General features: G+C 45.0%; 1 protein-coding gene across 2 annotated transcripts in view; it reads left to right on the top strand.

Annotated features, from left to right (window-relative positions):
* The window catches only part of PRKCE (protein kinase C epsilon), a 512296-nt gene that overhangs the window by 407993 nt on the left and 77527 nt on the right, over positions 1 to 26776 (top strand). For both annotated transcript variants that reach the window (XM_089923215.1, XM_022573928.3), the window contains one exon: positions 19171 to 19325. In XM_089923215.1, the coding sequence (XP_089779341.1) occupies positions 19171 to 19325 (155 nt within the window). The remainder of the gene's footprint in view (positions 1 to 19170; positions 19326 to 26776) is intronic.

Genomic DNA, 26776 nt, shown 5'->3' with positions numbered 1-26776 from the left:
GGTTTCTGTGGTCTGGGCCTTCAAAAACCCACCTGATGAGAGATGAAGCTCATCTTTGGAAAAAACTATTTGAGGCTCTGTGAAGCAGCCCAAGCTTGTTTGTTTTCCCCTGCACTTGAAAATGGAAGTCAAGCATGCTCCCAGGACAGAGGATTCTGCCATTGTGACCATCTTAAAAGGGGCAGGAAAGGATTTGCAGTTTTGCCAGGCAGAGCAGTAACAGTCTCCGTTCTTTGTGCTGTAATAATCCTTACTGGTGACTTCTAAATTGGAGTAGCAGTTTCCTATCAAATTCATTTAAGAAGCAAATTGTTCAGTAACTCGGGAAGAGTGTAGAAGATTCATTTCTGATGACTTTACAGAATCCTAGTTCCTCCCTGACCCCGAGGGTTGTTGACTGTAATGCGGTTTTAGTCCTCAAATTTGCCAATTTTTGATGAATATAAGAATGGTTAACTGCCTTTAAGATATAGTGTTATTCCTTTGACACCCCAAAATCATCTAAATATATTTATAAATGAATTTCAGTTAATGATGTATTTCTTAATACTGGCTGATAGGTAACCCCAAGTTAATTAGATTTCCTTGCACTGATGGTTTCCTTAAAACATGGTATTCCATGATAATGGAAAGGACAGTCTTGGCAACAAATGCTTAAACCGTAGCCCAAGGGATTTAGATTATCGGCAGCAGCCTGCAGCAGAAGCAAAGTCTTACTGAATGCTACCTCTTTTCTAGATTAGATAGAAAGAAGAATTGGGGAGATACAAGGAAACATTTTCTGAGGCTGGTTATACTCTGATTTGGGTGAGGGTACAGACTATGGGAATTGGAAAGTACCTCATTGGTCAAAAACTGGTAGCACATAAACTACTACAGGTGGCAAAATTATTATTTTTTTTAACTCCCTTGGGCTCTTCCTTTGGGCTCCTTAGTTAGTAGTATAACTACTGTGGGGGGATTGAAGGGGAGGCCTGTTGTTGCTGATAGCAAGCGTATGCTTTCTGCAGATGTGGCTCTTGGTTTTTAACCAGAGTATGGAGGAGAAAATAGTGACTTTCTAACTTACAAAACCGTGCTCTTAACTTATTTTACCCTTGCACTCTCTTGGCCCTTCAAAATATTTAAATTCTTCCCCACTTCAGAGCTAGGATCATAGAGTGTCTGATAATAATTCTCCAAGCTTCTTGTATTCAGACGGGTAAAGGAGTGGGGGGGGGGTGTTGATGTAGTTCCTGGTTTATTCAAATTTAAAAGCCTACTATTAAGAGGGGAAGAGAAAAGGGGGAAGCAACTGTTTAAGACCTGCACCTTGAAAGAATGCTGTTTATCTAGTCTCCCCAGAGCAGGGAATGTGTCTGTGGGTGAACTAAACTCCTCCAAGAATCTCAGAAACAGTGTTTTGGGTTTGTCATAGTTTCTCGCATACTCTGGAAATAGCGAAAGCAGACGTTGTTTCACGCACAGACTTCCTCTGATACCACCAACAGGCCTTCCATCCTACGGTCTGTGCAGTTAAGCTTCACAATCAAAAAAAAAAAAAAGGAGCACTTCCGTTTCGGTGAATAATTTGTTATTCTTCCCATCTGAAGAGCCAGCAGTTATTTGTGTGTGAGGACCACAGTTCAGATAAGATCTGTTGTAACTGTAGTAATCTGGAGAAATTGCTGTTCAGATTTTAGCAGAATCCCTTTTACCTTCTTATTCTAGAATTAGCTATCTCTGACCGGCCTTGGCATTATCTTAATGATCGAGATCTGATGTCACTGGAGGTTAGAAACACATACAAAAAAGAAAATTTAAATATTTTCCAATTGGAAAATTATCCTGAAGTATTTGTGTTATATTTCCAAGCCATAAATGATCACAGGTGCTTTGAGTCATGTTGCCGATTCCAGGAAAGTGTTTGCGCAAGTTTAGAAAATAGAGCAGACCAGTTGATTCATGCTTTAGCTGATGGCATTATCTCCTGGGGAGCTAAGGCACCCTTGCCTTATGCACAAGGGGCTGGTGGAATGCTGCTGTTTAATTTGTCTTAACTCTCTCTTCTGGGGCTGTATTGCACAGCACCACTGCCCTCACCCCCCAACCCATTTATAAAGATCCACCAGCGACCCTCCAGAGATTACTATTTCACAGACATTCCAAAGGGCTGGCTGCCACAAGCTCAGCCATTTTAATCCTTGCATTTCCCTTGAGAGAATATAGCAGGCTGTGACCTAGGGGAAGGATGTGCAAGTGGTAAGGGTCTTCACGGGTCTTCGGGGAGATGAGATAGCCCAGTGCAGTTTCGGGTGAGGGGGAAGCGTTTGTAAACTTCCTTTCTTGTGTTTTGTTGTTTCCCCTCTTTTTCTGCCAGCACGCCCGTCTGAGTGTTGGCTTGGCTTAAGTCACCCCAAAGGAAGTGTTGAAGTAATAAGAGTCACCTACCTTTATTCAGATCTTGCTTTCCTGCTCTCCCTTTCTCTTCCCAAAAATTTGTGAATGAAGGTAGATAAGGCGAGGTTGAAGTGGCCAAGGCTGTAGGTTGCATCTTGATAGTCTGGTCTCTGGGAAAGAGGGCAGGGAACCACCTACCCCAATTGAAAATCCTAGGCTTATATTCACTGAACAACTTTATGTTACCCAGTACATTTTGTTGAAATAAATTGTGAGAATAAGTTATTTCTAGTGCTCAGGACATAGTCTGTGACCTGATCTGTCTGTACCTCTCGTAAATTTTCCATTTGGATGATTAGAGCAGGGCAGAAGTTTCTCGCTGTGCTGTTAGGCTACAGGCAACTGTTATCACTGGCTGGCCCTGGGTTGTAAGTACGTGGGAACTTGGTCGAGGGCTTCACGGAGAAGAGGAGAGTTAGTCCTGGTGAGGTCTGCCTTTGGGGTTAGTGGGGAGCTCTTGCTAACGATTCTTTGGTCAGTGCTTCTGTTTTAACCAAGTTGGCAGAGTTTTATCTTATCCAAACAGATGCATAGCAAAAGAAAACTAATTTGGGCAATTAGAATTGGTGGTAAATCTGAAATATATGGAATGTGTTCAAAAAGATGACAGGAGTTAGAACTGCTCACAGATTGTCGCCAGGTAGAGGTTCCTCAGAACCTTCCCTGATAAAAAGATAAGGGTAATTTGAATTAGCACACTGGCCAAATAGATGGGTGCTGTTGGTGTACTTAAAAATGTGTGTTCTTAATTGTAAAGGTTTGTACATTTGAGCGTTTGACTTGGCTATCAATTGGCTAAGCAATGTATTTCTTTATAAAGATATATTTCCAGTTTGCTCCTGTTCAAGCTATCGCAGTCTCATATTCGAACAAATGCCAGACTGATGAAGTGTACTAGATAGTGAGTCCTTGTCCATCAAAATACTTTGGTGCAGTGCTTTCATGAGCAAAGAATGGTATTAAAGTATTGGTTTAGAGCCCTGAGAAGCAGTTTCGGCCATGCCTGGGAGGCAGAGGTGAAAGGGTATCTCTCAGCCCAAGGCCGTGAGCTGAGTGCTGTTCTAAAGTCATGCTCATCTCATCTACATATTCAGATACTCAGGTGTAGGCCCAGCCGACATGGTACAAAATGAGACCACATGTATAATTTCAAGGGTAGACAACGTCTTGGAGTTTGGAGAGAGAGATGGAGAATGAGCAGTTTACGGGTGGGACTGTCTAGCATCTAGTATGTGCTCAAAAAGTATCTGCCAGAGATTGATTGCCTTTTATGAAATGAATGAACCAAACTTCCAGTTAGTTTAGCAGAGCCTGGAAGCCCAAAGTTGCAGGATCGCCCATCCTTATAGGGCCAGTTCACTTCGTAATAGTTTCTTAGCTCTCCTCCCACGTGGCAAACCAAGAATCTGACGCAACACAGAGGAACAGTAAAAGTCATGTGAATCTGGAAATATACCCCTTTTCCAGGCATTTGTTAGAGTTTCCTGGCATTGGATTGTTTGTAAGTCAGTATTGCAAGAGAATGCACATTTTTTACATAACACTGTGGTTGAAAGTAGGGTTTCCTCACCAGCTCACTGATTATTTCACTAAGTAAGGAATTAGTCAGAAGGCAATTGAAAAATCTTTTGTTTTTGTCGTCCATGTGAGACTCTGATGGTTTGCCTGTACTTTACATCATTGGTGGGTAGACTCACCAGTGGAATTCTTAGAAGTAGGGTCATGAATGGGTATAAGCCTAAGCTGGTTTGTATCCAGGAGGAAGAGAAGTAGTCCATTTGGGTGAGCCACTCAAGTAATCAACCATCTAATTTCTGAGCATGCCTGCTCTGTTAGGTCCAATAAAGGATTCAGGAAGAGACCTCAGGGGCCGCTCTGAGAACGAAGACCATGAAACAGTGTTGAATTGGCTTGTCTAGAGTAATGATACTCACCCATCTTAGTAATTTGGACAACCTTACCCAAGTCGAACCAAAATTATATTAACTATGTTGATCGGTAAGTCTAATTAATCAGTCATTATTAATCGATTGACTATTATATGCAAGGTATAATTCCTGCTCTCAAGGACTGAGAAAGTCCAGTTGAAGAAGTGGGGTATAAAAAAAAAACACTGAGTTAAATAAACTTCTCTGTCCTAACAATGTAAGCCAATGGTATAAGGTTACAATGTACAGGGTGTGGTTAACCATCACATGGCTGGTTTAGGTACTGCCACGAATTCACAGGAGGAAGAGTGCTCTCAATACTGTCTTCATTGGAAAAGGCACCACCAAGGAGGAAGAGAATAGGAAGAGTTTGATAGGTGGAGAGGAGGGACCTGGGGCAGAGTTGCCAGGATGGTTCGGAAGTGACCAAGAGCAAGGAGTGGTTGCCATACGAAGAGAAATCAACTCAAGCAGGAAGTCGTGAGATAGGCTGAAATTTAGATTACCACCAGACTGGGGGCGGTTCTAACCTCAGCTACTCAAAGTGGGATCCCTAGACTAGCAGCATTGCATCACCTGGGAGCTTGTTGGGACGAAGCTCATTTCTCATTCTGGGAAATGCGGAATCTCACATCCCAACCTAGACCTTACAGCCTCAGTATTTTGGGGCCCAGGAATCTGTGTTTTTTAAAAAGTGTCCAGTTGACTCTTACGCATGCTAAAGTTTGAAAAGCACTACTACTGATAATTTGGGTTTCGTTTCAAGTGACTGAAGGCTCTTGAGTGGAGAAGTAGCACGTTTTTCAGCGAGGAAACAAATTAGAGCATTTGGGATACTGTCTTTTACATGGAAGCCTCTTTAGAACTCTCACTTACAATTCTCCCTTACCTACAGCTCACCACCTGCAGGGTGAAGTCTCTCCGAATTGCCAGTCATGTAACTGGTAAAGTTAAGGTCATACAGCTGTTCTTTGCAGTGATTTCTGAAGGCTAAGGGTAGGTCTTGTCTGGGTAACGGCGTGATATGCATCTGTGGTTATGTTTCTATAAGTAGAGATTTTTTTTTGAGTGTGTGCTTTGCAAGAATTATATGAATCAGCAACAATAACAAACGCATATGGTGCCTCACAGTTTAAAACATAATATTCGTTCATATATTTTCTGACCATTTAAAAAATTAGTTTCCACTACTGTGAAATCAGTTCATTTATCTGGCATGTATCAGAAAATTCAGATTTCCACGTTACAAAGGTAATATGAGCTCTTGTCAACCAGTAAACCTTTTTGATGGAAAATTTTTTCCAGACTCTATCATTGTATTATCACTAATACCAATATAATTACTCTTGTAATAATAAAATCGGCACATATTTTTAAGTCTTGGTAGAAAGAGTTTTGAATGTTATTTTAGTTTTACTTGGTGACTTTGGTATAATAACACCTTCAGGGCTATAAGAAGTTAGGACTGCTGTTCCTACTTTAAACAGCCCCAGATTGGCAATTTTTTGGTCAACTCTAGTATACTCCTTTATCCTTATTTCCCACCTTAATGCTCCAATAAGCTAGGAAGAGTGGAGTTTTCTTAAGGTTAAAATCCTAACCTTAATTTTGCCTGCAGTATCACAAAGTAGCCCTTGGCCCGTGGACTTGAGAGTGGTGTTAGCTTCTGTTGTCATGGATAATATGGATCGTGGCACCAGTGTTTTCTCTCCCCCGCTCAGGGGCCATTTTTCCCCTTACAGTTTCACACTGGTGGTCCAGATGGTGGAATTTAAGAGCAGACCGTTGTATAAAAGACATGACGTATTCACCTAGATTCTGTGTTGACTCTAAAGAGGGTCAAGAGTCCCAGAGAGAGGAACAAATCCCTGTCATGCTGCTTCAGAAAGCACCAGAATTTGTGTCCTAGAGATTCAAGACCACCTCTACAAATACAGCCTGAGCAGAAGTTTAATGTGCAGACGTGAACACAGAGTCTCTAACCTTAGCCCCAAGCACCATTATTTTTGATACATAAAATGTGAACTCTAATGTCAGCTTTATTGAATGATGCTGAGGGTGACGGAAAGAGCCCTGGCTTTGGGGCAGACAGATCTGGGTTCAAATTCTAGCTGTACTACTTACCGGTAGCCTCAGGCAAGTCACCTTACTCCTCTGAGCCACTGTTTCTTCGTGGAAAATGGGGATATTAACACCTGCTTTCAAGATTGTTGCATCAGTGGAAAAGTAGCTCATACTTCACAGGTAGTAGGTGCTCAATAAATTAGAGCCATTGTCAGTTTCCACCTGTTAATTGTGTCCTCACATTAATCTTAGATTATAATTTTCTAAGAAAAACAGAAAGGCCGCGTTAGAGATGGTTTGCTTCAAACAGCTAGACCTCCTCACCATTCCCAAAGTCTACCAAATGCATCCCATCTCTGTGACTTCATGGTTCTCCTACACCTGGAAGACCCAAACTCTCCTCGTTTTGATTCCCTTCCACCTCTAAGTCCCAGCTCTTCCATGGAGCTTTCCTTCACTATTTCTTCATCATAAATCCACAAATAATAAAATACTCTCCTGTGGTGTTAACTCTTATTTCATTGGAGCTTCTCGTTCCTCCAACTAGACTGTAGCCTTTTTGAAAGCCCTCTATAAATACAAACTAATGGACTGATTTGAAATGTGTTCATCACTGAGCCATATGAAGCCACTGAATGGAGGCTTGTGAATGAAAACTTGAAACTAATATTTTCCTGAGCACTTTTTTGGGGGCCAGGCACCTACAATAAGGATAATCTATTATAATTTTCCAAGAAGTAGCTACTATCGAATCTTGGTTTTACAGATGGGGAAACCAACACCCCTGATTGTCCAGTTCACACAGCCAGAGAGTAGCTGAGCTAGGATTTGAACATGAGCAGTCTGGGTCCAGAGGCTGAGTTTGGACCACTACAGCATGCAGGTGAGGATGTGGATGGAGAAGGCTATCAGAACATTCGGAAACATCCACTGGCAGAGTTCTACAAACGGGGACCGACCACAGTCAAGTTAGGGACATTTCATTTGAGGTTCTCCAAGTCTTTTTCCTCATTCGTGTCATTAACAAGTCCATTGAGATCATGGATTTCCACATTTAGAGAAACCAGCCTCCTCTCGGAATTGCCGGCCCTCGGTTTGTATCAGAGGCGAGACTTGGTCCTGAAACTCTCACTTGCTTTTGTCTATTTCACCACCTTTTCAGGTCATTAAGAACAAAAGGTTTGTGCACAGATTAAACACAGGCTGTTTTTGTTCTGCTTCTACAAACACCTACACCTGCTGCATGTAGTCTGCATAGCCTTGATTGGAGTCTGTGCTCGTGGATTTTTTAGAAAACAACACATGCCGGAATCCAGCTGAGGTTAAACAGTTCCTTGGAGAGGACACTGTGCTATTACACCAAATACTTACAAGTTTATCTCACCACACTGCCTGGGGTTCAGAGTAAACCTGGGTGGAAGTATGGAGATCAAAGAATTTAATAATGAAAAACCTCTGTTCATGCTCTATCTGTCATCAAATGAAAGTATTAGTGAAGTGGTATGGAAATCCTCTTCAGCTGGCCTGCAGCCACCAGCCATGCCACTTAAGATTTAAAACAATGTGATCAAGTGTCCAGAATCCACAAGATTGAGTTGTATGCATACATTAGTGTATTATTTCCAAGTTGCCAATTTCCCCCAGATTAGCGCATTTTCATTTCGGCTTTATTAAAGGAGTCAGAACATGAAAGGGAATTTAGCACAGTGGAGATGTCAGCAGAGCTTTCTTGCCATCATGGTGTGGTTTATTTGGTTTGGGGCAGCCATGCATATGAATCCACCAAGGTGTCTGTGGGACTGCAAGTCAAGCCAAGTGGGACTGATAAAATGGAAAAGACAAAGAATACAATAATGTGGTGAAACCACAGCTCTCTAACTGTGGGTGGGAATTTCTCAGGCCCTTGATTTGTTTTCATATGGCTCCACAGTTGCAAATCCACAGTACAGCATGGTATCAGCTACACATAAGAGCTTTATTATGGCACTAGTGGAGTGGCTTGGATGAGCCCAGCATGGTATGAAGCATTGCAGGGATGCAGGAGACATGGCCCTGGTCACTGCAGGAGATACCTCCTGTTGTGGAAAGCCATGGTTTTCCTGAGAGCACACCTTGTCTGTCAAGAGTCCTGGGCTGAAGGAAAGCTAGAAACCACTGGTCCAAGAATTTACACTTTGTTGGACTTACCGACACATGAAATTCTCACAAAAAGGTGCAGAGCCCAATGCAATGAAATCACCAAATCCTGATGTCAGAAGCCAGGACAGTTGTCCAGTCCAGTGGTTCCCAAACTTCACTGAGCATTTGGAGCTACCTGGGGAATTTAAAACGAAGTGAACATTCCCAAGGCCCAGCCAGAGTTAGAAGCTCCGATCAAAGGGCCTGGAAATCTGCACGCTTTAAAATGCTCCCAAGGGATTCTGTGGCTCAGCCAGCTCATCTGGCCCATCCCCTCAATGAACAAAGAGGGTTTCTGTTAACAACCCTGCAAAGTGATAATCCATACAAGGCTGGCATCCTCAGGTTGGAAGGAATTCACTGCAGAACAAGGCAGCAGGATCCAGACAGAAGGCTGGAGTTCTTTGAAGTCTTTCCTAGACGTTGATAAAAGGGGCCTCGGTTTATCTTCTACCCATTGGTCTTAGTTAATCTACAATAACACAGATTGTCTTTACCAACATGGCAGTCCTGCAGTTGATTACCAACATGGCAATACTTCACTCGTTTGAAGAGAGTTCCTCTTCAGTTTGTTCCTTTGTTTGATAGCTAATTCATTTGTTCATTCATTCATTCAGCTCGGACTCTCAGCATCCTCTAAGAGTGGGTTTCTTGAGGCTGACAATTGCCACTTCCTTCAGCCACTTCTTATAGGTCTCGGCTCCTCCACACCCTCCTGTTTGCCATCCCCTATAAGAACTCTAAGTTTGTCAGCATCAAATATGGTGCCCAGAATCGGATACCACACCGACCATGTGGTATGACCAGCAGAGTCCAACTGCTACAGGAGCAGTTGCTACCTGTGTCCTGCTTCCACTAAAGAGTGTTGTAAGAATAACCAAGAACACAAACTGGTGCAGACAGAAAGCTCCGGAGCAGATCAGGAAGGGAAAAGGTCAGTGTTGGCTGAATCGGGTCCTAGTGAATGGGTAAACTTTGGAATGGAAGAGAGTGCCGTCCTTCCAGCATTCCAAGTGGAGAAATAACGTTTCCTTGGAAACTCAGATATTTGCTGCATAGATCACAGTGTGCATCTGTTATCCGGTCTGCAGACTAAACAGAGGTCCTTACCACATCACTGCCCGCTACGTGTAGGATCAGCTCTGACTGCTACACCAAGCCAGGGGGTGTGAGGGGCAGCTTTCCTTTCTTCTCTGTATGGTGGGCCTAAGTATTTCCATCTAAGCAGGTTATATTTCCTTCCCACAACTGAAGAGAAATAGTGATGTACCTTCTCTCTTTAGGGTCAGCTACCTGGTATTTGCTTATGTTTAAAACTGTCACAAGAACTTTGTATATTCTTTGGGAAGAAAAGGAAAGGTAAGAAAAGAGGAACTACTGTGACGTTGACAGCTGGATGTAAAGTTAACTGAACGGTTGTTCCTTATGTGTAAAATTGGAAAAACATTTCGTTGATTACTTTTCACTGAATAGACTGGTCATTTTAACATTGATGTGGGTACATTCTGATCCCTGAATTGGTGAGCAGAATTTCATTCTAAATAGAATTAAGCAAGCAAGCAAAGAAACAAAAAACAATGAGAGAGAAAACAGCAACAACAATTGCAGCCATAACACAGTTCATGGCTGGCCTGCCCCAGGACTGTAGGCTTTATTTACAACAGTAGGTGCGTGAGCCTCCTGGAAATCAGACCTCAAGTGTGACCTCTGTAGGGGCTTCTTTTTGTGTTGGGCACGGGAAATAAGGTGGCATCTGAAGTTTCTGGAATCAGAGTAGCAGCTACATGGGCTGCTTCCATTCTGCCTGGGGTCCATCTCTAGCATCTGAGCTGGAGACCAGAGATACTCATTTAGTTCTTCTTCACCAGCTAGACCTGCACCAAGCCTGTATAAGAAGGGGATACACAAGAAAGGGGAGTCTTGAGGCCCACCTGTTGGGCCTTACATCCTGCTGGAGACACAGGAAGTATTGGCGGGACAGTCAGAGTTTGATGCAGTCACACACTGGATTGAGAGGGAAGGCCTGAGCTCATGAAAAGAGTGTTGGTAAAGGACAAGACTATGACATGGGCCTTGGCTCGATGGGGAAATGGGCTTAGAACAAGAATACTTTCATTCCTTTGCTTAAAAACACTTACAGGGAACCTTCATTCAGTTCTTAACTTTGGCTTCAGACAGCTGACTGCTGGTGACAGTGGTGACAGTGTTTTCCTTCTGTTTAAATTAACTCTTGGTATCATCAAGGACAGATTTGGCCTGTGTCACCATCTTGCCCAGAATGGGCAGACCAGGTTCTCAGTGGGCCACAGGCACACTGCAGAGCGTGAAACCTCTACAAGATGGCCAGGCTGCTAAGTTGGGCAGACGAGTGAGGGGCAAGGTTCCTGATGCCTTGCTGCTTTCCTGGAGTCCAGGTCAACAGCCAGGGACAGAGGACAGTAGCCAGAAGCCACACCCCAGGAGTGGCACTTGTTGGAGAAAGCAGCCAGAGGGTGAAAAACCAGGAAGGAGCCTGGTACTGTGAGGTGATGCTGACGCTCTGGTAATGCAGTGGAATAAAAGAGGGAGCCTCAGCAAAACCACACCGTTGCACATTTCACTGCCATGTTCCCCATCTAAACCCCCTTGATTCTATCATTTTCAAAGAGAAAACTAACAACAAACCATTATTCCTACTTACCTTTAGATGTGGCTCTTATTCATGGCATGAGGTCACTCTGGTGGCAGCATCACCGAGATGGAGCCTCTTTGGGGGCCATTCTGTATGTCCTATCATATCACGTGATAGTCACTTCCGTTCCCTAAGATGTTGATGACCCTATGAAAGGCAAGTGTTCGCTGGCGTATTGAACCAAAGCCTTTCCCCCTTTGCCCTGGCTTTCACTCACAGATCCGTGCGCGTGGGGCAGGTTGGCAGTAACTTGAAGTTTTTCCCTGGGCTAAGTGCAGCTCTAATCAGAGGCAGGAAATGTTTATTTTGAGCTTTATGGAGTGAGTCAGTTTAGTACAGCTTTAGGTCACTTTAGACTTGAGGTGTCCTGTGTACTTCCAATAAGCAGGGTTAAAAGCAGTTGGAAACAAACATTAGATGGACATGAATGAAGTTTATACCTTCTCAACCAGCAGACTTTTGCGTGGAATTTTTACTATTTGGCCAGTTCTGACTAGGTTAATACTTGCCCCACGAAAAATACTTCTCCCCTTTTACCCAAAGGAGGGTAGACTCTACCATCTGTGACTTACGGAAGATTATCATAAGAAACAGCGATGTGGAAACCCATTCTGTAGTCTCCGTTCCACTCTTGGCGTTGATGGAATTGGCCGTGGCTGTAGGAATTTGGTTGAGATAAATCTGAATTTGGCAACGACCACAACCGAGTAAGGCCTTGCACAATGGGAGGTGAAAGGGGGAGAAAGCTGAGAAGGGCTGAGGATGGGTGAACGTGAATCTTTTTAAACGACATTTTTTGGGTGATAATTATTAGTGTTATTGCATAAGAAAATTTACATCCCTGATCATAATTATTATGCAGATGAGACTCTCATTCTCTGTTAATTGACAGGTAAGTCTTCAGTGAGAAGAAAGGTCCTTTCTTTTTATTATCTACAACTCTCTTTCACCAAACTTAGTGGAAGGTCTGTGACACCAGTTGAACAAGGCTCTGCCTGTAGTCCACAGATGGTACGTCTCCCTGACAGCTGGAGAGTCTCACTCATGACTGACTGTTTTTAGTTGATTGTGATGTTGGCTGTTCCGTCTTGGTGGGGAAATAAAATTGAGATGGTTACGTTTCCCAAAGTGGTTGGATCTTTCCTTTCGTTCGATCCAGGAAGTGTAATAGAGGAGAGGGAGTGTTGCTTGTTGGTCTTTCTCAAAGATAATAAAACATTTAACACAGTGGAAATAGGGAAGAGATGGAATAACTTCAAGCAACCTCCCTTCAACCCATCATAAACTCTGCTTTTAGAATAGTTTTTTTTTTTTTTGTCAGCTTTAGTTACGCCAATGTACAGCTCAGAAGATCTCTAGAGGTCTTTACTTCCCACCTGTGTTTTCAGAACCATCTGGCCTCACCCCACCATGGAATCTGTCTCCTTCATTCCTATATCCAAGTTTTTTCACTCGTTTACTCTTACCCTCCTCGTATCCCCACATGCAGTGGCCACTCTTGCTTACCTCTGCCCTTCAGGGCTGTGCTTCTAACTTGCCAGGCTCTCTACTCCTTCCACCTTCTGTTGTTCAAGACCTCAATTGTGGTCTTTCCCTAATTCAGATTTGTCTCAACAAAATTCCTATAGCAATGGCTAGTTCCATCAATACCAGTTGTATTATGGAAAACAAAATACAGCAAGAATTTTCTTATGAGTGTTTCTTATAATGATTTTCTGTAAGTGCTAAGGCCTGGATGACAGACAGTTCTCCTCTAGGGGCCTAAGAAGATAAGGTCCCAGATACATAGGTTTCACAATCTGATTTGATACAGAAGTGTTTAGCACATAATGATAGAGCATTTCGTGTTGCTTTCTGTGGTTTCCTGTGTTCAATTCCTAGCTCCCAAAAATCAAAACCATGGCTTATATCATCTTCCATATCTCCCAGTCACCTGCCTCAGGGCAGAGCACCCAGGAGAGACCTGTCGAGTTGATAGGTTAAATGATGGAGACATGGAGAGAAAAGGAGATGCTACAGAGTGTGAGGTCAGGCCCCACGATTCCCTCAGATGGTACCTTAGAGAAATTGTTCATCCTGTCATTGGCACATCAAAGGCGGACTGTTCCAAGTCCAGTCTTTTGTTGGGCATTCCTGTGAAATTGATTCAAAGATGATAGAATCTTTGCACATATAAACAGCTAACAAACGATGGAGAATGTGTGTCTAAACAAACCCAACTGGCAGGACATGCTGTGCTGCTGAGAGGAAGCCTCTGGCTATCCATCACACCTTGAAAGATGAACAGGGAGGGCCTAGTTTTCCCTTCAAAGTCAGGAAAGGTTAGCACTCTGGGAAAATGGAGCCCAATGGGAATTTCAAACACATGGATGGCGTGGCCCTTCCGGCTTGTAGGTCATTATTAACTATTCTTACCCTAAATCGCCATGACATATAATCTCTTTCCTGATTTTATTATTTTACTTGCTATCACAAGACCGTAACTTTTCAGACATTCAGGTGTGATTAAGGGAGGAGGAGGTAGGATAAGGCTTTTAAAATCTTTGATTACCTCAGAAAACATATTTGCTTACTTTACAAGGAAGTTGGGGTTTTGTTTTGTTTTGTTTTCTACTGATGCCAAGAGGGGATTAATGAGTAGCTGCTGGGTTTGCCAGCTTTCTTTTGATTTCAGTTTATGTAATTAAGCAGTTCCCAGAATGACTTGAGGTTCTCACTCTGCATCAAAACATGCTTCTCAAATGTGTTAGGTGTGGAGGTCAGAAACAATCCAGACTCACTGAATGGAGGGAGGAGAAGTGAAAAACTTGTCTTGCTTTAAAAACGGTCCCTCCTATGTCACAAGGGTTGACCATGCTTTGGGACCATGCACGTTGAGCTGTATTGAGTAGAAAACCAAGTTAAAACTGAAGTTCAGATGGGCTGAAGTTAGAATAACTCGAAACGCGGTTAACAATAGAAGTAACATGGGGAAACCAACTCTGGTTTACTGTTGAATTTCCAGCAACCAGGGCCTCATCTGCGGTGGGTATCTAAGACCTCATGCTTTCAACAAAGACACACTAGGAACCCACTCTGTGCCAGGCTCCATTCTAGTCGCTGGGGGTACAATGAGGAACTAAACCAATGAGAGTCCCTCCCTCAAGATGCTAACGTGGAGTGAATGTTGGATGAGCAGATTTTTATTGAGCGCCTCTGAGCTGGTAGTGGTGATGGTGATTGCTGGGAAGTATAAGGTATGTTCCTCAGGGAACTGACCATCTCACGGGGAGGTGAAGACGTCTGTCCACGGACCCAAAGAACTGTTCAAAGCTATACCAAATATTGGGTGCTGATACAGACAGACCCCCTGAGGGGGAAATGGTCAGAGTGGGCACTCCTGGGCACATTCTGCAGGCAGGAGGTCTAGTGCAGCAGGCTGACTTGTCTTGAAGCCTTTAACTCCCTAAGCAGTAAGAAATTGCAGATACAAATATCAGAGCACCCTTTGGTTTTGTTTCTCTCTTAGAGCCCCCTAAACTTTTTTAGTTCTTCTCCCCACATGATGCTTGTTTTTAAAGGGAATTATAGCCGCTTTTCTTTGGGGTTAGACTAATTCCCTTAAAAACCAGCAGGGCAGAATTACCAATAGTTCCCGCCCTCATGAAGTATACAGACTACTGGCGGAGAAAGACATAAATCAGTGACACAAATCAAAGACCCACTGGAGAGTGTCGCATGTAATAGGGGGATTTGACCTGGTCAGAAAAGTTAGGGACAGCTTCCTAGAAGAAAAGATGGTTGCACTGAAATCTGAAGGACAAGGACAAGGAGGGATTAATTAGGTGAAAGGAGAGGGGAAAACGTGCCAAGCAGAGGGAGCAGCATGAGCAAAGGCCCTGTGGCAGGAGGGAGTTTGCTGTCGGGGTGGAGGGAACAGGGAACAGCTGAAAGCGCTTCTTACTCAGAAGAATTAGGTAGGGCCAGATCACACAGGCCACGAGGCATGTTAGGGAGTCTTCTATTTATTCCAAGAGTATCAGGAAACGTTTGAAAGAGTCAGTAGAATGAGGGAAGGAAGGGGGGATGCATTGTAATCAGATTTTCATTTCAGCAGGGTAACTCTGTCCATAGTGTGATGAGCGTTTGGTAGGGCAGGTTGGGGGGAGCTGGAATCAACGTAGGGAGTGTCAGTAAGAGGCACTTGTAAGAATCTCGACAAGAGATGATAACTGCTTGGGCGAGAATGGTGGCCATGATGGTGGTGACAACAGAAAGGCAAATGTAACAGGTACAGAAGTAATAAGTGCAAAGGTACAAAAGGTAAAAGCAGTAGGGCTTGGTGATGGATATGAGGGATAAAGGAGAGGAGGGGAGGTATTGAGAATGACTTTCAGGTTTCTGATTTATACACTCGGCTGGTTGGTTAAGCCCTGCCCTGAGACAGGCACCCTGGACGAGGCCCAGTTTGCTGGGGGAAGATTATGAAGCAGTTTTGAACATGTTGGGTTTGAGTGCCTTTGAGGCATCAGAGGGAGTTGTCAGAAACGCAGCTGGGTAAATGGGTCCACAGATTGGGGGAGAGGTCTAGGATGGAGGGAGACGTTTGCGAGCCATAGGTGTCAAGGTGCAGTAGCCACTGTGGGTGTGGATGAGATCACTCAGCGAGTACGGAAAGGGGGGGTGCCTAGAACACTGCCTTGTGGGATTCCAACACCTAACTTTAAGTTAGGCTGGAGAGAGGAGAAGCCTACAAGAGAAGGCAGAACAAAACCTGCCACAGTCACAGGGAAGAACCAGCTGAAAGCTTTATTGGGAGAGGAGGTGATCAGGGGAAAATACTGCTGAAAGGACAGGGAAAATGCAGACTCGATAATGACCGCATTAACTGTCATGCCTCTAGCTAGAATACTGTAGTAACAATAGTAACAGACAGTCTTAATGGAGGAACAGTTACGAGCCAGGCACTTTAATATGTAATTTAATCCTCATAAGAACTTTGTAAGGTGGGTCCTATTATCATCCTCATTTCCACAGATGAGAAAACTGAGCACAGAGGGCTGAAGTCATTTGCCTGAGGTCACACAGCCAGTAAGTGATGAAATCAGTGTGGGAGCTCTTCTTTCTCCCTCCACGGCCCCTATCCTCAAATGCCGTGTGTCCGGTGTTGGAGTATAAAAAGCAGCCGGGGGAGGGCTTCCCTAGTGGCGCAGTGGTTGGGAGTCCGCCTGCCGATGCAGGGGACACAGGTTCGTGCCCCGGTCTGGGAAGATCCCACATGCCGCGGAGCGGCTGGGCCCGTGAGCCATGGCCGCTGAGCCTGCGTGTCCGGAGCCTGTGCTCCACAACGGGAGAGGCCACAACAGTGAGAGGCCGCGTAACGCAAAAAAAAAAAAAAAGCAGCCAGGGAGGCAGGATGGGGAGGGGAGATTTTTCCTCTTTAGAAATTTGGATTCTTTCAGACACAGGCAAGGAAATACTCCATTGTTGCTAAAGCCCAAGTCCAAGTTGGTGACCATGGACTGGCATTGTAGCAGCTGTTTCTGACGGTTCAGCTAGATTAGGGCAGTGTTGAATGCATGACGCAGCTGTTCTTGCCATGGGAAAGCCTTGCCCCAAGTGCTCTAGGGCAGTGGTTCTCAAAGTGGGGGTCCCTGGCCGGCAGCATAACATCACCTGGGAACTAAGAGATGCAGAGTCTCAGGCTCCAACCCAGATCTTCTGAATCAGAAACTCTGCGGGGAGGGAGGAGAGGGGGAGGAATCCATGTTCTAACAAGCCTCTGTCAGATTCTGCTGCACAAGTTTGAGAACCTGTGTTCTTGGGAGATCCTTGAAAAGATAAAAGAGGAAGACTCCGATAACTTATAATCCATATATCTCACCTTGGCAGAAACCAGATGGAAGAGTGGTTCTCTACCCTGGCTGCCCACTGGAATCACAGGAGGGCCTTTGAAAACTACTGATGCCTGAGTCCCATCCTCAGAAATTCTGGTTTCGTTGGAATGGGGTTGGCCTGATCATTTGATTTTTGAAATAAGGATTTGAATGGGGACTAGGTGATTAAATGAATGGTTGGCTTCTGAATACTTCTGAGTACAAAATTGTACTTGGGGGAGAAAACAAGGCAGGCTTTGAAGGGGAGGGTCAAGACAAATGGAAGAGAAGCTAGACCTTAGGGCCTTGGTGAATACCAGTAAAGCTTGAATAATTCTGGAGGTTGTGGTGGGGGGAGAAGGTAGTCTGAATTCATAACAATTCTTAAGGATGGACTTATTTTCAAAGAGATGCCAATTATAAAGTAGATATGCCGTCCAGGCTGCTCCCTGAATAAAGTGTCACTGTGATTTTTACTCAGTCTTCATGGAAATGATTCTCCTAATTCTGGTTGAAAACAATATGCTGACATCCTCCTGGCAGCTCCACTGAGACTGTATCTGTATGTTAAGAATGTACTCTGACCCTCTGGCCTCTCACCTCGCTGTTTCCCCTTTGCTCCATGAACGTTCCTCCCCTGCTGACATAGTCAGTTTACCGGTCCCCAAGCCTTCTCTGTTCCCATGTCCTGGTATTTGTTGACACCTCCCGCACCTCCTCCTCCTCTAAGTGAGGGCCTAGCTCCTTCTAGAATCCTCCATGGACCCCACCACTTCAGAGAGCTCCCCTTTCTCCTAATCCTTTCAGCACCCAGTGTCTTTAAGGCACTCTTCTCCTGTTTTGTTTTCATCATTCTACCTATTTCCCATCTCTGCCCCTGGATCATAACCCCACCCCCCGCCACGGCCGCCTCAGGACAGTGATGGTTTATAACTCTTTGCCTCCTGTCTAGCACAGCACCCCACACTCTACGGGCTCCACAAACTGTAGGCAAGAAACTGTGCAAAAGTGAATTTCGGTCCATCTTCTTCCCACCTCCAAATGGTGGGCAGATGAGAAGGCACCACCCCTAATGAGGGATGACTGTGGTTTGGCCCTTCTTGAGGAGAGAATCCATAGGAAGCACGCCAGGGTGGGAACCCCAAAAGGAGCATCCTCCAGAGTGAGACCGTGACCCTCATGGGAGGGGCTCTCACCATCTCATTAGTCCATGTTGCTTTGTGTTAGTTTCCTAGGACTGCCGTAGCAAATCACCACAAACTTGGTGGTTTAAAATAATAGAAATCTGTTCTCTCACAGTTCTGGAGGCCAGACGTCTGAGACCAGTGTCCCTGGGCTGAAGTCAAAGTGTCGGCCAGGCCATGCTCCCTCCAGAGGCTCTAGGAGAGATCCTTCTCTGCCTCTTCCAGCTTCTGGTGGCACCGCCTTCCTTGGCTTGTGGCCGCATCACTCTAACCTCCACCTCCCTGGTCACGTTGCCTTCTCCTCCCTTCTCAAATCGCCTCTGCCTCCCTCTTATAAGGACGTTTGTGACTGCCTTTAGGGTCCACTCTGGTGATGCAAAATAATTTCCCCAACTCAAGATCCTTAACTTAATCACGACTGTAAAGTCCTTTGTTGCCATCTAAGGTAACATTCACACATTAAGGGATTAGGACATGGATGGATACCTTTGCGGGGGTGGGGGGCATGATGTAACCCACCACACATACCAAGGTAACTGGGGCCTGCAAAGGGACAGAGACTTGTCCAAGGTCACACTTCAAGGTCATAACAGGAATTAGACAGAGACCCAGATCTCCTTTCTGTCAATTTTGGGCTTCTCCCACTAGACCAAGCTGACGCCTCTAAAAGTAAGACAGACAGATTTTAGAATAACACTTCGTACCCTAACTCCTTCATCTTCTCTCCGGAACGTGTGCTACTAGGGTCCTTGAGTCCCGGTTCTGTTACTTTGGACTCACAGTACGCTTGCTGGCCTGTGTGGGCAGCTGCAGCGGAATTCGCTAAATGGCATTTCCTCCTCTCCTTTCAGGACCGCCTCTTTTTCGTCATGGAGTATGTAAATGGTGGAGACCTCATGTTCCAGATTCAGCGGTCCCGAAAATTCGACGAGCCTCGTTCCCGGTTCTATGCTGCAGAGGTTACGTCAGCCCTCATGTTCCTCCACCAACATGGAGTCATCTACAGGTACCTCTCCTCTCCTCCTCTCTTCCCCTAAAGCGAAAAAAATAAAGAGCTTTCCGGATGCTTGGACTGACTTGGCTCCTGCCCCACTGGTCTCTTAGCAACCCGCTTTAGATTAGCTGTTTGTTCCAATTTGCTTACAGAGGGCTTTTTTTGGGGGCTGTTTATCACTGTGAATGTTAATATTTGAATGGCCCCGGGAGATCTGACCCACTGTTTGTGCCAGTTTTGATTGAAAGCTTAAGCACGACATTTTAAAGGCTCGGCGCCAAGTAACCTTGGGGTGACCTTCATTTCTCTCTGCCCCACCCCCTACCCTCTTCCTTGAACATCAGGGCATTCTCTTTACTTTTTCCTTCTGTGCCATGAACTTCCTCCCCTTCCCAACCTCTTGCCACTTCCTGCGTTTGTTTGGCTTAGTTGTCTCCAGCAGATAGAATCGGAGAAGGAGGAGTTCCTTGCGGGTCTCAGGGTTTATGATCTTGGGGGGGAGGAGGGAGGGGAACTAGACAATATCCAACAGGAAGTGACTCTCTGCAGATCATCCAGTCCCTTATTACTGCCTTGTCCCCCTTCCAAGAAAACATAGAATGAACACACACACACAGAAATTTTCCAGTAAGACAGCGAGACTACGCAGGCTCTTCTGTGAGGTCAGGAATTCTGGGAGGAGTAAATATTTATAATTAGCAACAAGGACACTAAAGTTCCTTAAGGTTTTTTCAATGACTGTCAATTTCTTTACTCAGATTTTGCTTCCTCCTTTTTTTTTTTTTTTTTTTTAAATTGGGTAGAAGAATAGCTGGCTTGGTTCAACCCAGAACTAATCCCTCACCAGAACTTCACTGACCTGCTCCCGAGAGCAATGCCCTGACTAAATGTTCTCCAAGGGGTTCTGACCAACCCTCACCAGCTCCCTAAAGTCCCTCTGCTCAGAAATAGTCAGTGGCTCCCTATGGCCTGCATAACAAAGCCCATACTTTTTAGCCTGCTTTCATGGCCCTCCACGACAGGAGTCCATGTATCTGTTTCCTGTTACTGCATAACAAATCACCACAAACGCAGTGGCTTAAAGCAGCACCCATTGATTATCTCACAGTTTCCACGGGGCAGGAGTCCAGGCAAGGCACACCTGGGTTTCTCTGCTGTGATCAAGGTGTCAGCCAGACTGTATTCTTATCTGAAGTTTGGGCTCCTCTTCCGGGCTTACATGGTTGCGGGCAGAATTCATTTCCTTGCAGCTGGAGCATTCACATGGCTTCCTCAAGGCCAGCAGGAGAGAAAGTCTTTCCTGCTTTGAGCCTCTAACTTCAGGGAGACCTGGACCCTCTTTGAAACAGATCATTTGATTAGATTGGGCGCAGCCAGGCTAATCTCTCTTTTGTCTAACTCAAAGTCAAATGACTTAGGGACTTTAATTATACATGCAAATCCCTTGGCCCTTGCCCTCTAATGTCATATAATCTCAGTAGTGATATCGCATCCCTTTTCCACGTTGTTTTGGTTGGAGGTAAGTCACAGTTTCACCACCGTATACAAGGGGAGGGGGTATGAGATTATACCAGAGTGTGACACCTTGGGGGTCACCTTAGGTTATGTCTACTACAGCCCAGAACGTCTTTCTCCCCTCACTTCCCATGATCTCTTGTTTTGAACCTACCGAGGTTCTTAGCTTTCCTCAAACTCACCTGCCAATTCCCAACTTCCTCATTTTTCTGCTCTCCTCTCCACCTCCTCTGTCCAGCCCAGAAGCCTCATGCAATACTGCCTGCCGGCTCGAAGCCGGGTCCCACCAACCAGAGCAAGTCTCTCCATCCACCACACATTATTTATTTATTTGCAATTTGGGAATGAATTGCAAGTTGAAACTAATTGCTGCACCTGCCACTCTTCACCTTGTGTTGGGGTCGGGCATCCATGTGGGTCCTTCACTAAGTCCCACCCTCTCCTTTAGGGCCATGGCTGCTTCTTTTTAACCCTTTGATCTTCTTATTTTACATCCTCTTCTTATCTTGCACGTAGTAAATGGTCAACAAGTGACCATTGGCTTCAATTAGTTTAAAACCCTAATGTCTGCCCCCCAAACTGGTTGCAGGCTAGTTAGAGATACCGGGGTTAGATATGTGAAAAGATCACCCGTACTACAAGGCAGTGCTCTGTTAGGTGCCAGGGACAAGAAGAATTGTCATTCATTGATATGCCATCCCCATCCCCTCCCTATTAGAGTGGGTATAATCATCCCCAGTTTACCAGCAGGGATTCAGAGACTTCCCTTAAATAATCTGCCCCAGGCCGTAAGTGACAGACTTAGGAAGCGTAACTGATCAGTAAGCTCGTGCTACACATCATGACATTTGCCATGGGGCTCATCAAATCCAAGTCCACACTTTACTAGTCATTCCAGGTACTCCAAAGCTTGACTTTTGCTTACATGTCTGGTTTCTTCTCCTTTCTACTTCCCTCGTTGAATGCTTCCCTCTTATCACACCTGAGAACACTTTTGTTCTGTTGACTTCTATGAGCCATACATGCCCCCTCTCTTTCTCTCCTTCCCATCTCCTTGACCATTTCGCTTCAATCTCTATATCACCTGGCCTGGTCCTTCTCCCCTTCACCCCCATCTTCTAAATGCTGCGTTTTCCCACGGCCTTCATCCCCAACTACTCCTCCTGAGCAATTTCAGCATTTGCATGCCTCCAAATGACACCCGTGTGCCCGTGACTTCCATATCCCTCTCTCCAGAACCCCGCACAAGATCTCTCTCTTTCAAGACAACCTCCAAGGCCTTCTTCCTTCTTCCCTGGCTAGTTTGCAAGAATTTCTTGACGTGACTCACTCACTGCCTCTCGGTTTTCTGCCCTTCTGTCTGTCTACCTCCCTCTCCATCGCTGCCCAGTGTTCTTTCAAAGCACAGGCTGATTGTCACAGGATCCCCCTCTTAGCATCCTTCAACCCTCATAAGATAAAGCACAGAAAGGGGTGCTTTTTCTACCCAGAGGAGATGCCTTTTTGTGTTTCTCACAAAGACACCATGCATGCTGACAGGGCCCTCGTGGACCCCAACGATCTTTTGATCCTTATCCCCCTTCCCCCAACCGTGTATCCCACCCTCAAGGCCCTCCAAATTAGGCCATTCTCCCCCAAATACCCTTCTCTTTCATTTCTAATAGTCTTTGTCTCCACTGTCCCTGGAATTCCCTTGCTCCTAATCTGTGTCTTGATCAGTGAGTGGCTTCCAGGTCACATCTATGGTCTGACTGCCTTAGAGTCCCTGGTTTAAAAAATAGGTAGATTCCAGAATACTGGACAAGGGGACTAGATAAGGATATAGGTGAGGAAAGAGTGGCCATGAGTTGGTGATCGCTGAAGCTGGGTGATGGGTACACGGGGGTTCACTATTCTGTCTGCTTTTTGTATGTTTTGAATTTGTCGTAAATAATCTTTTTTTTTTTTTTTTTTTTAAAGAATAGCAATTCCAGGGTACCATTCCTAGAGCCTTTGATTCAGTAGGTCTGGTATGGGGTTCAGGAATCTGTACTTTCTTAAAACATTCCTCAGGTGATTCGGAGACCACGGGTCTAGAAAAATTCCGTTCTGCCCTCAAAACTGTGTCAGATGCCCCGGCTCTGGGAGGCCTCCCCTGACCACCCAGCCTGCCGTGGGGGTCATGCCTTCCCTGAGCGACAGCAGCTCTCTGGATCAGGCTGGTTCCCTTTGCCAACCTCGTATTTTCACTTAAGATACCTATTCTGTGATTGAGAACTCCATGCAAGCGTGCTTACCTGGCTGGCCTAGGATGGTACCCTGCTTGTAGGAGGTGTGCACTAAATACTTGTTCTAGTCTCTAATGCTCCAGAGCCTTCCAGTCTAGTGGGTTGCTACCTCACACATGTGCACTTTTGAAAGTCTGTGTTGGAAGCATCTGCAGAACACACACACAGTTTTTTTTTTTTCTTTGCCCCTGAACGGCCCCCCTTCCTTTATCTCTCTCGATTCATAGATGAATGAGGACCATGTGATCTCTCTTTCCCATGCTGCTTTGTTTGAAGCTTCCAGCACACGGGCTAGATGGTATGTGTGTCTGCATATTCGTCTCTGGCTGTTCCGAAGCCCAGGTGGAGACCGTATTTTGGGTGGTGCGGGGGTTTATCTGGGAGATCGGCAAGACCAAATTTTGCAGGAGGAACCTCATTGCTGAAGTTGAGATAGAATTTTCCAGCTTTCCTGCTGGAATTTATACACAAACTAATTAGCAGCTAATTGGCCAGGGTTCAGGAACTAAGGGAAGAAGTCGTTGCCCTGACTGGGGGCTCACACTTGAAGTCGAGCCCAGGCTGACAGGCTCCCTTTCCTCTGGGCCCTCTCTGCTCAGGTTCCCCCCATGGGCGGCACAGGGCACTGTCTCTGTGTCCCCTGCCCAGCGTTCCTGAGGATCCTCTGTGTGCTGCAGTGGGAGCAGGCGTTAGCTTACTGTGTGTCCACGCTTCCTAGCTATGGCTTTTAAAAATCTCTTCCCCTCCCTTACACACTCACACATACCATGACAGGGGGAGGTTTTCAGGGATGGACTTTCTTCCGAAAGTTGATTCAGGGAACTTTCTCCTACGCTACATCACGCTCAGAGCTTGTCTGTTTCTGCTCAGCACAGCAGCTGAGTCTCAGAGGATGCTCTTCTGACCATGGGACATGGAAGAGAGGCTGTGGGATCCACCTCAGACACAGAAGGCCGCGGGGGTTCCCTGGGAGGTGAACCAGAGGCTTGGCAGACAGGAATGCGTCTTCTTCTCTCACAGTCACACGTACCGCGCGGCAGAGGGTGGTAAAGAGCATGGCTTCTGCGGCTCTGGCCAAGTGTCTTAACGCTAGAAGAATGAATTCCTTCCTTCATTTTTATAAGATTGAATTCCTTTTTTTAAAGTATAGAAGTAGTAGTCATAGGGAAAAATCAAAATTTAAACAGCAAAGAAAGGTAAAGTCAGTTTTCTCTTCCCCGACCTCGTAGGTACCCAGGACAAAACAGTTGAACCGCTGCTAGAGAATCCTTCGAGAAATCTTGAGCAGGTGGCTGAACCTCTTCATGACTGGCCTCCCTGTGGGGTTCGGATAATACCTGCCTTTTCTCCTTTCCGTAGTAGTTGAGAGTGATCATGACTAGTCGGACTGTACAGGTAGAAGTGAAGGATATAAAAACAAGGGGGGAATGACAAAGGTATTTCATTTATGTCAAGTATGATTGATGATTAACATGCCTCACTTAGAGCCCTAAAATTTGACCTTTTACCAGCAGGAGAGGAAGTTGTAAGTTTTAAAGCTCTCCTGCTCCTTTATTTCTCCAAGATTTTCAACCTTTAATGAGCCATCATCATCACCCCCCCGAAGTGAGTCCGCCCTGGGTGCTTGTTAGGTGTCTGGTGCCAGAACTGAGGGGCAGTAAGGGGACGGGAGAGAGAAGGGCATTTCTGCTTTGGCCCCATCTAGATCACTCTGTACTCTGGAGGTGCTTAGAAAAGGCTTTCCTTGTTGATGATAATGTTTATAAAAAGTCAATTAAGAATTAAGAGCAGGGAACAAAGATTTTGTTTAGACTCAGATAAGCCTGAGTCTGAAATGTCTGGTCCTCTCCAGGGCTGGGGGACAAAGCCCAAAAGGAGGGACTTGGGAGGGATTTCCCTAGAAAGAGCTGAAGACGTACAGAGGTCTCTGGCTGTGCTCTCCAGGCCCAGCCTCCCTGGGAAATGCATACAGAGTTGTGATGTGCGCCGTAGTCTTGCCTTCCTGGTGGTCTAAGGGGGTTGTGTGCCTGCTCTGCGGAATGGTAGCCTGCCTTGATCCCTGGAAAGCTTTCCTGCCATAGGCAGTTAGGCGTTTCCTGAGTTGATGAAGGTCTCTGGTTAAAGGCTGTGTTAATAACTGGAAAATCTACTGTCTAGGGTCTCATCTTCTTTCAATACATTTCCAGTGTAGCTAATGCTCATACATAGCGGGGGAGGAGGAGGAATCGGCATGATCCCTTCCACTCTCCTTCTCAGTCTTCTTACGACCTGGCCCTTAGAAAATCACGTGGGGATCTTTGTTCCCACAGAGCACTCTTCTCAGCCGTCAGCATTCCCCCGCCCACTGTAGAAAGTGATACTTTAGTGTAAAACTCCTAAGGACCTAGGGGCTGAGTGTGTAGTGAGATGATACCAGTTCCCGTGGTAGGAATCGCAGTGTAAATGTTAGATCAAGGAGGCCCTCAGAGGCTGTCTAATCCGACTCCATTTTATAGATGCGGAACTTGGAAACCAAAGCTGGGCAGTAACTCACTCAAGTTTATGCAGTGAGGTGTTATAAAGCATAGATGTTGTTTTAATCAAAGATATTCATATAGATAAAGATTCAAACAGTCCTACACAGTGCTTAAAGAAATGAGAAGCCATTTTCTGCCCTTCCTCTCCACCAATTTCCCCTCCCACAGAGACAACCACTTACAATTCTTTTAGCTGACACTTCTGGTGTGGACCTTTGTATTTCAAAATAACGTGGTTTTTTTTGTTTTTGTTTTTTTTAATTGAAGTATAGTTGATTTCCAGTGTTGTGCTAGTTTCTGGTGTGCAGCAAAGTGATTCAATTATACATATACATATATTTTTTCACATTTTCCATTATGGTGTATTACAGGATATTGAATATATTTCCCTATGCTGTACAGTAGGACCTTGTTGTTTATCTATTTTAAGTATAATAGTTTGTGTCTGCTAATCCCAAACTCCTAATTTATCCCTCCTTCATCCCATTCGCTCTTTGGTAACCATAAATTGGTTTTCTATGTCTGTGAGTCTGTATCTGTTTTGTAAATAAGTTCATTTGTATCATAATTTAGATTCCACATGTAAGTGGTATCATATGACATTTGTCTTTCTCTGTCTGGCTTACTTCACTTAGTATGATAATCTCTAGGTCCATCCATATTGCTGCAAATGGCATCATTTCATTTTTTTTGGCTGAGTAGTATTCCATTGATATATATACCACATCCTCTTTATCCATTCATCTGTCGATGGACACTTAGGTTGCCTCCATGTCTTGGCTATTGTAAGTAGTGCTGCTATGAACGTTGGGGGGCATGTATCTTTTCGAATTAGAGTTTTCTCTGGATATATGCCCAGGAGTGGGATTGGTGGATCATATGGCAACTCTATTTTTAGTTTTTTAAGGAACCTCTGTATTGTTCTCCATGGTGGCTGCACCAGTTTACATTCCCACCAGCAGTGTCGGAGGGCTCCCTTTTCTCCACACCCTCTCCAGCAGTTGTTATTTGTAGACTTTTTAGTGATGGCCATTCTGACCAGTGTGAGGTGATACCTCATTGTACTAAATAACATGTTTTAATGTTATTTTTAAAATTTTATTTTAGACATTATCTAGTGACTTTCCACTGTGGAAGTGAGAATTTAGTTCTCTGCCCCACCTAC

Source organism: Delphinapterus leucas, chromosome 13 (assembly GCF_059928025.1).
Source record: "Delphinapterus leucas isolate spDelLeu-1000000601 "Yukka" chromosome 13, BTC_Dleu_Yukka2, whole genome shotgun sequence".
In the NCBI taxonomy this organism is placed as follows: domain Eukaryota; kingdom Metazoa; phylum Chordata; class Mammalia; order Artiodactyla; family Monodontidae; genus Delphinapterus; species Delphinapterus leucas.
The sequence above is the reverse complement of the archived record's forward strand: the minus strand, read 5'-3'. Positions and strand labels throughout refer to the sequence as shown.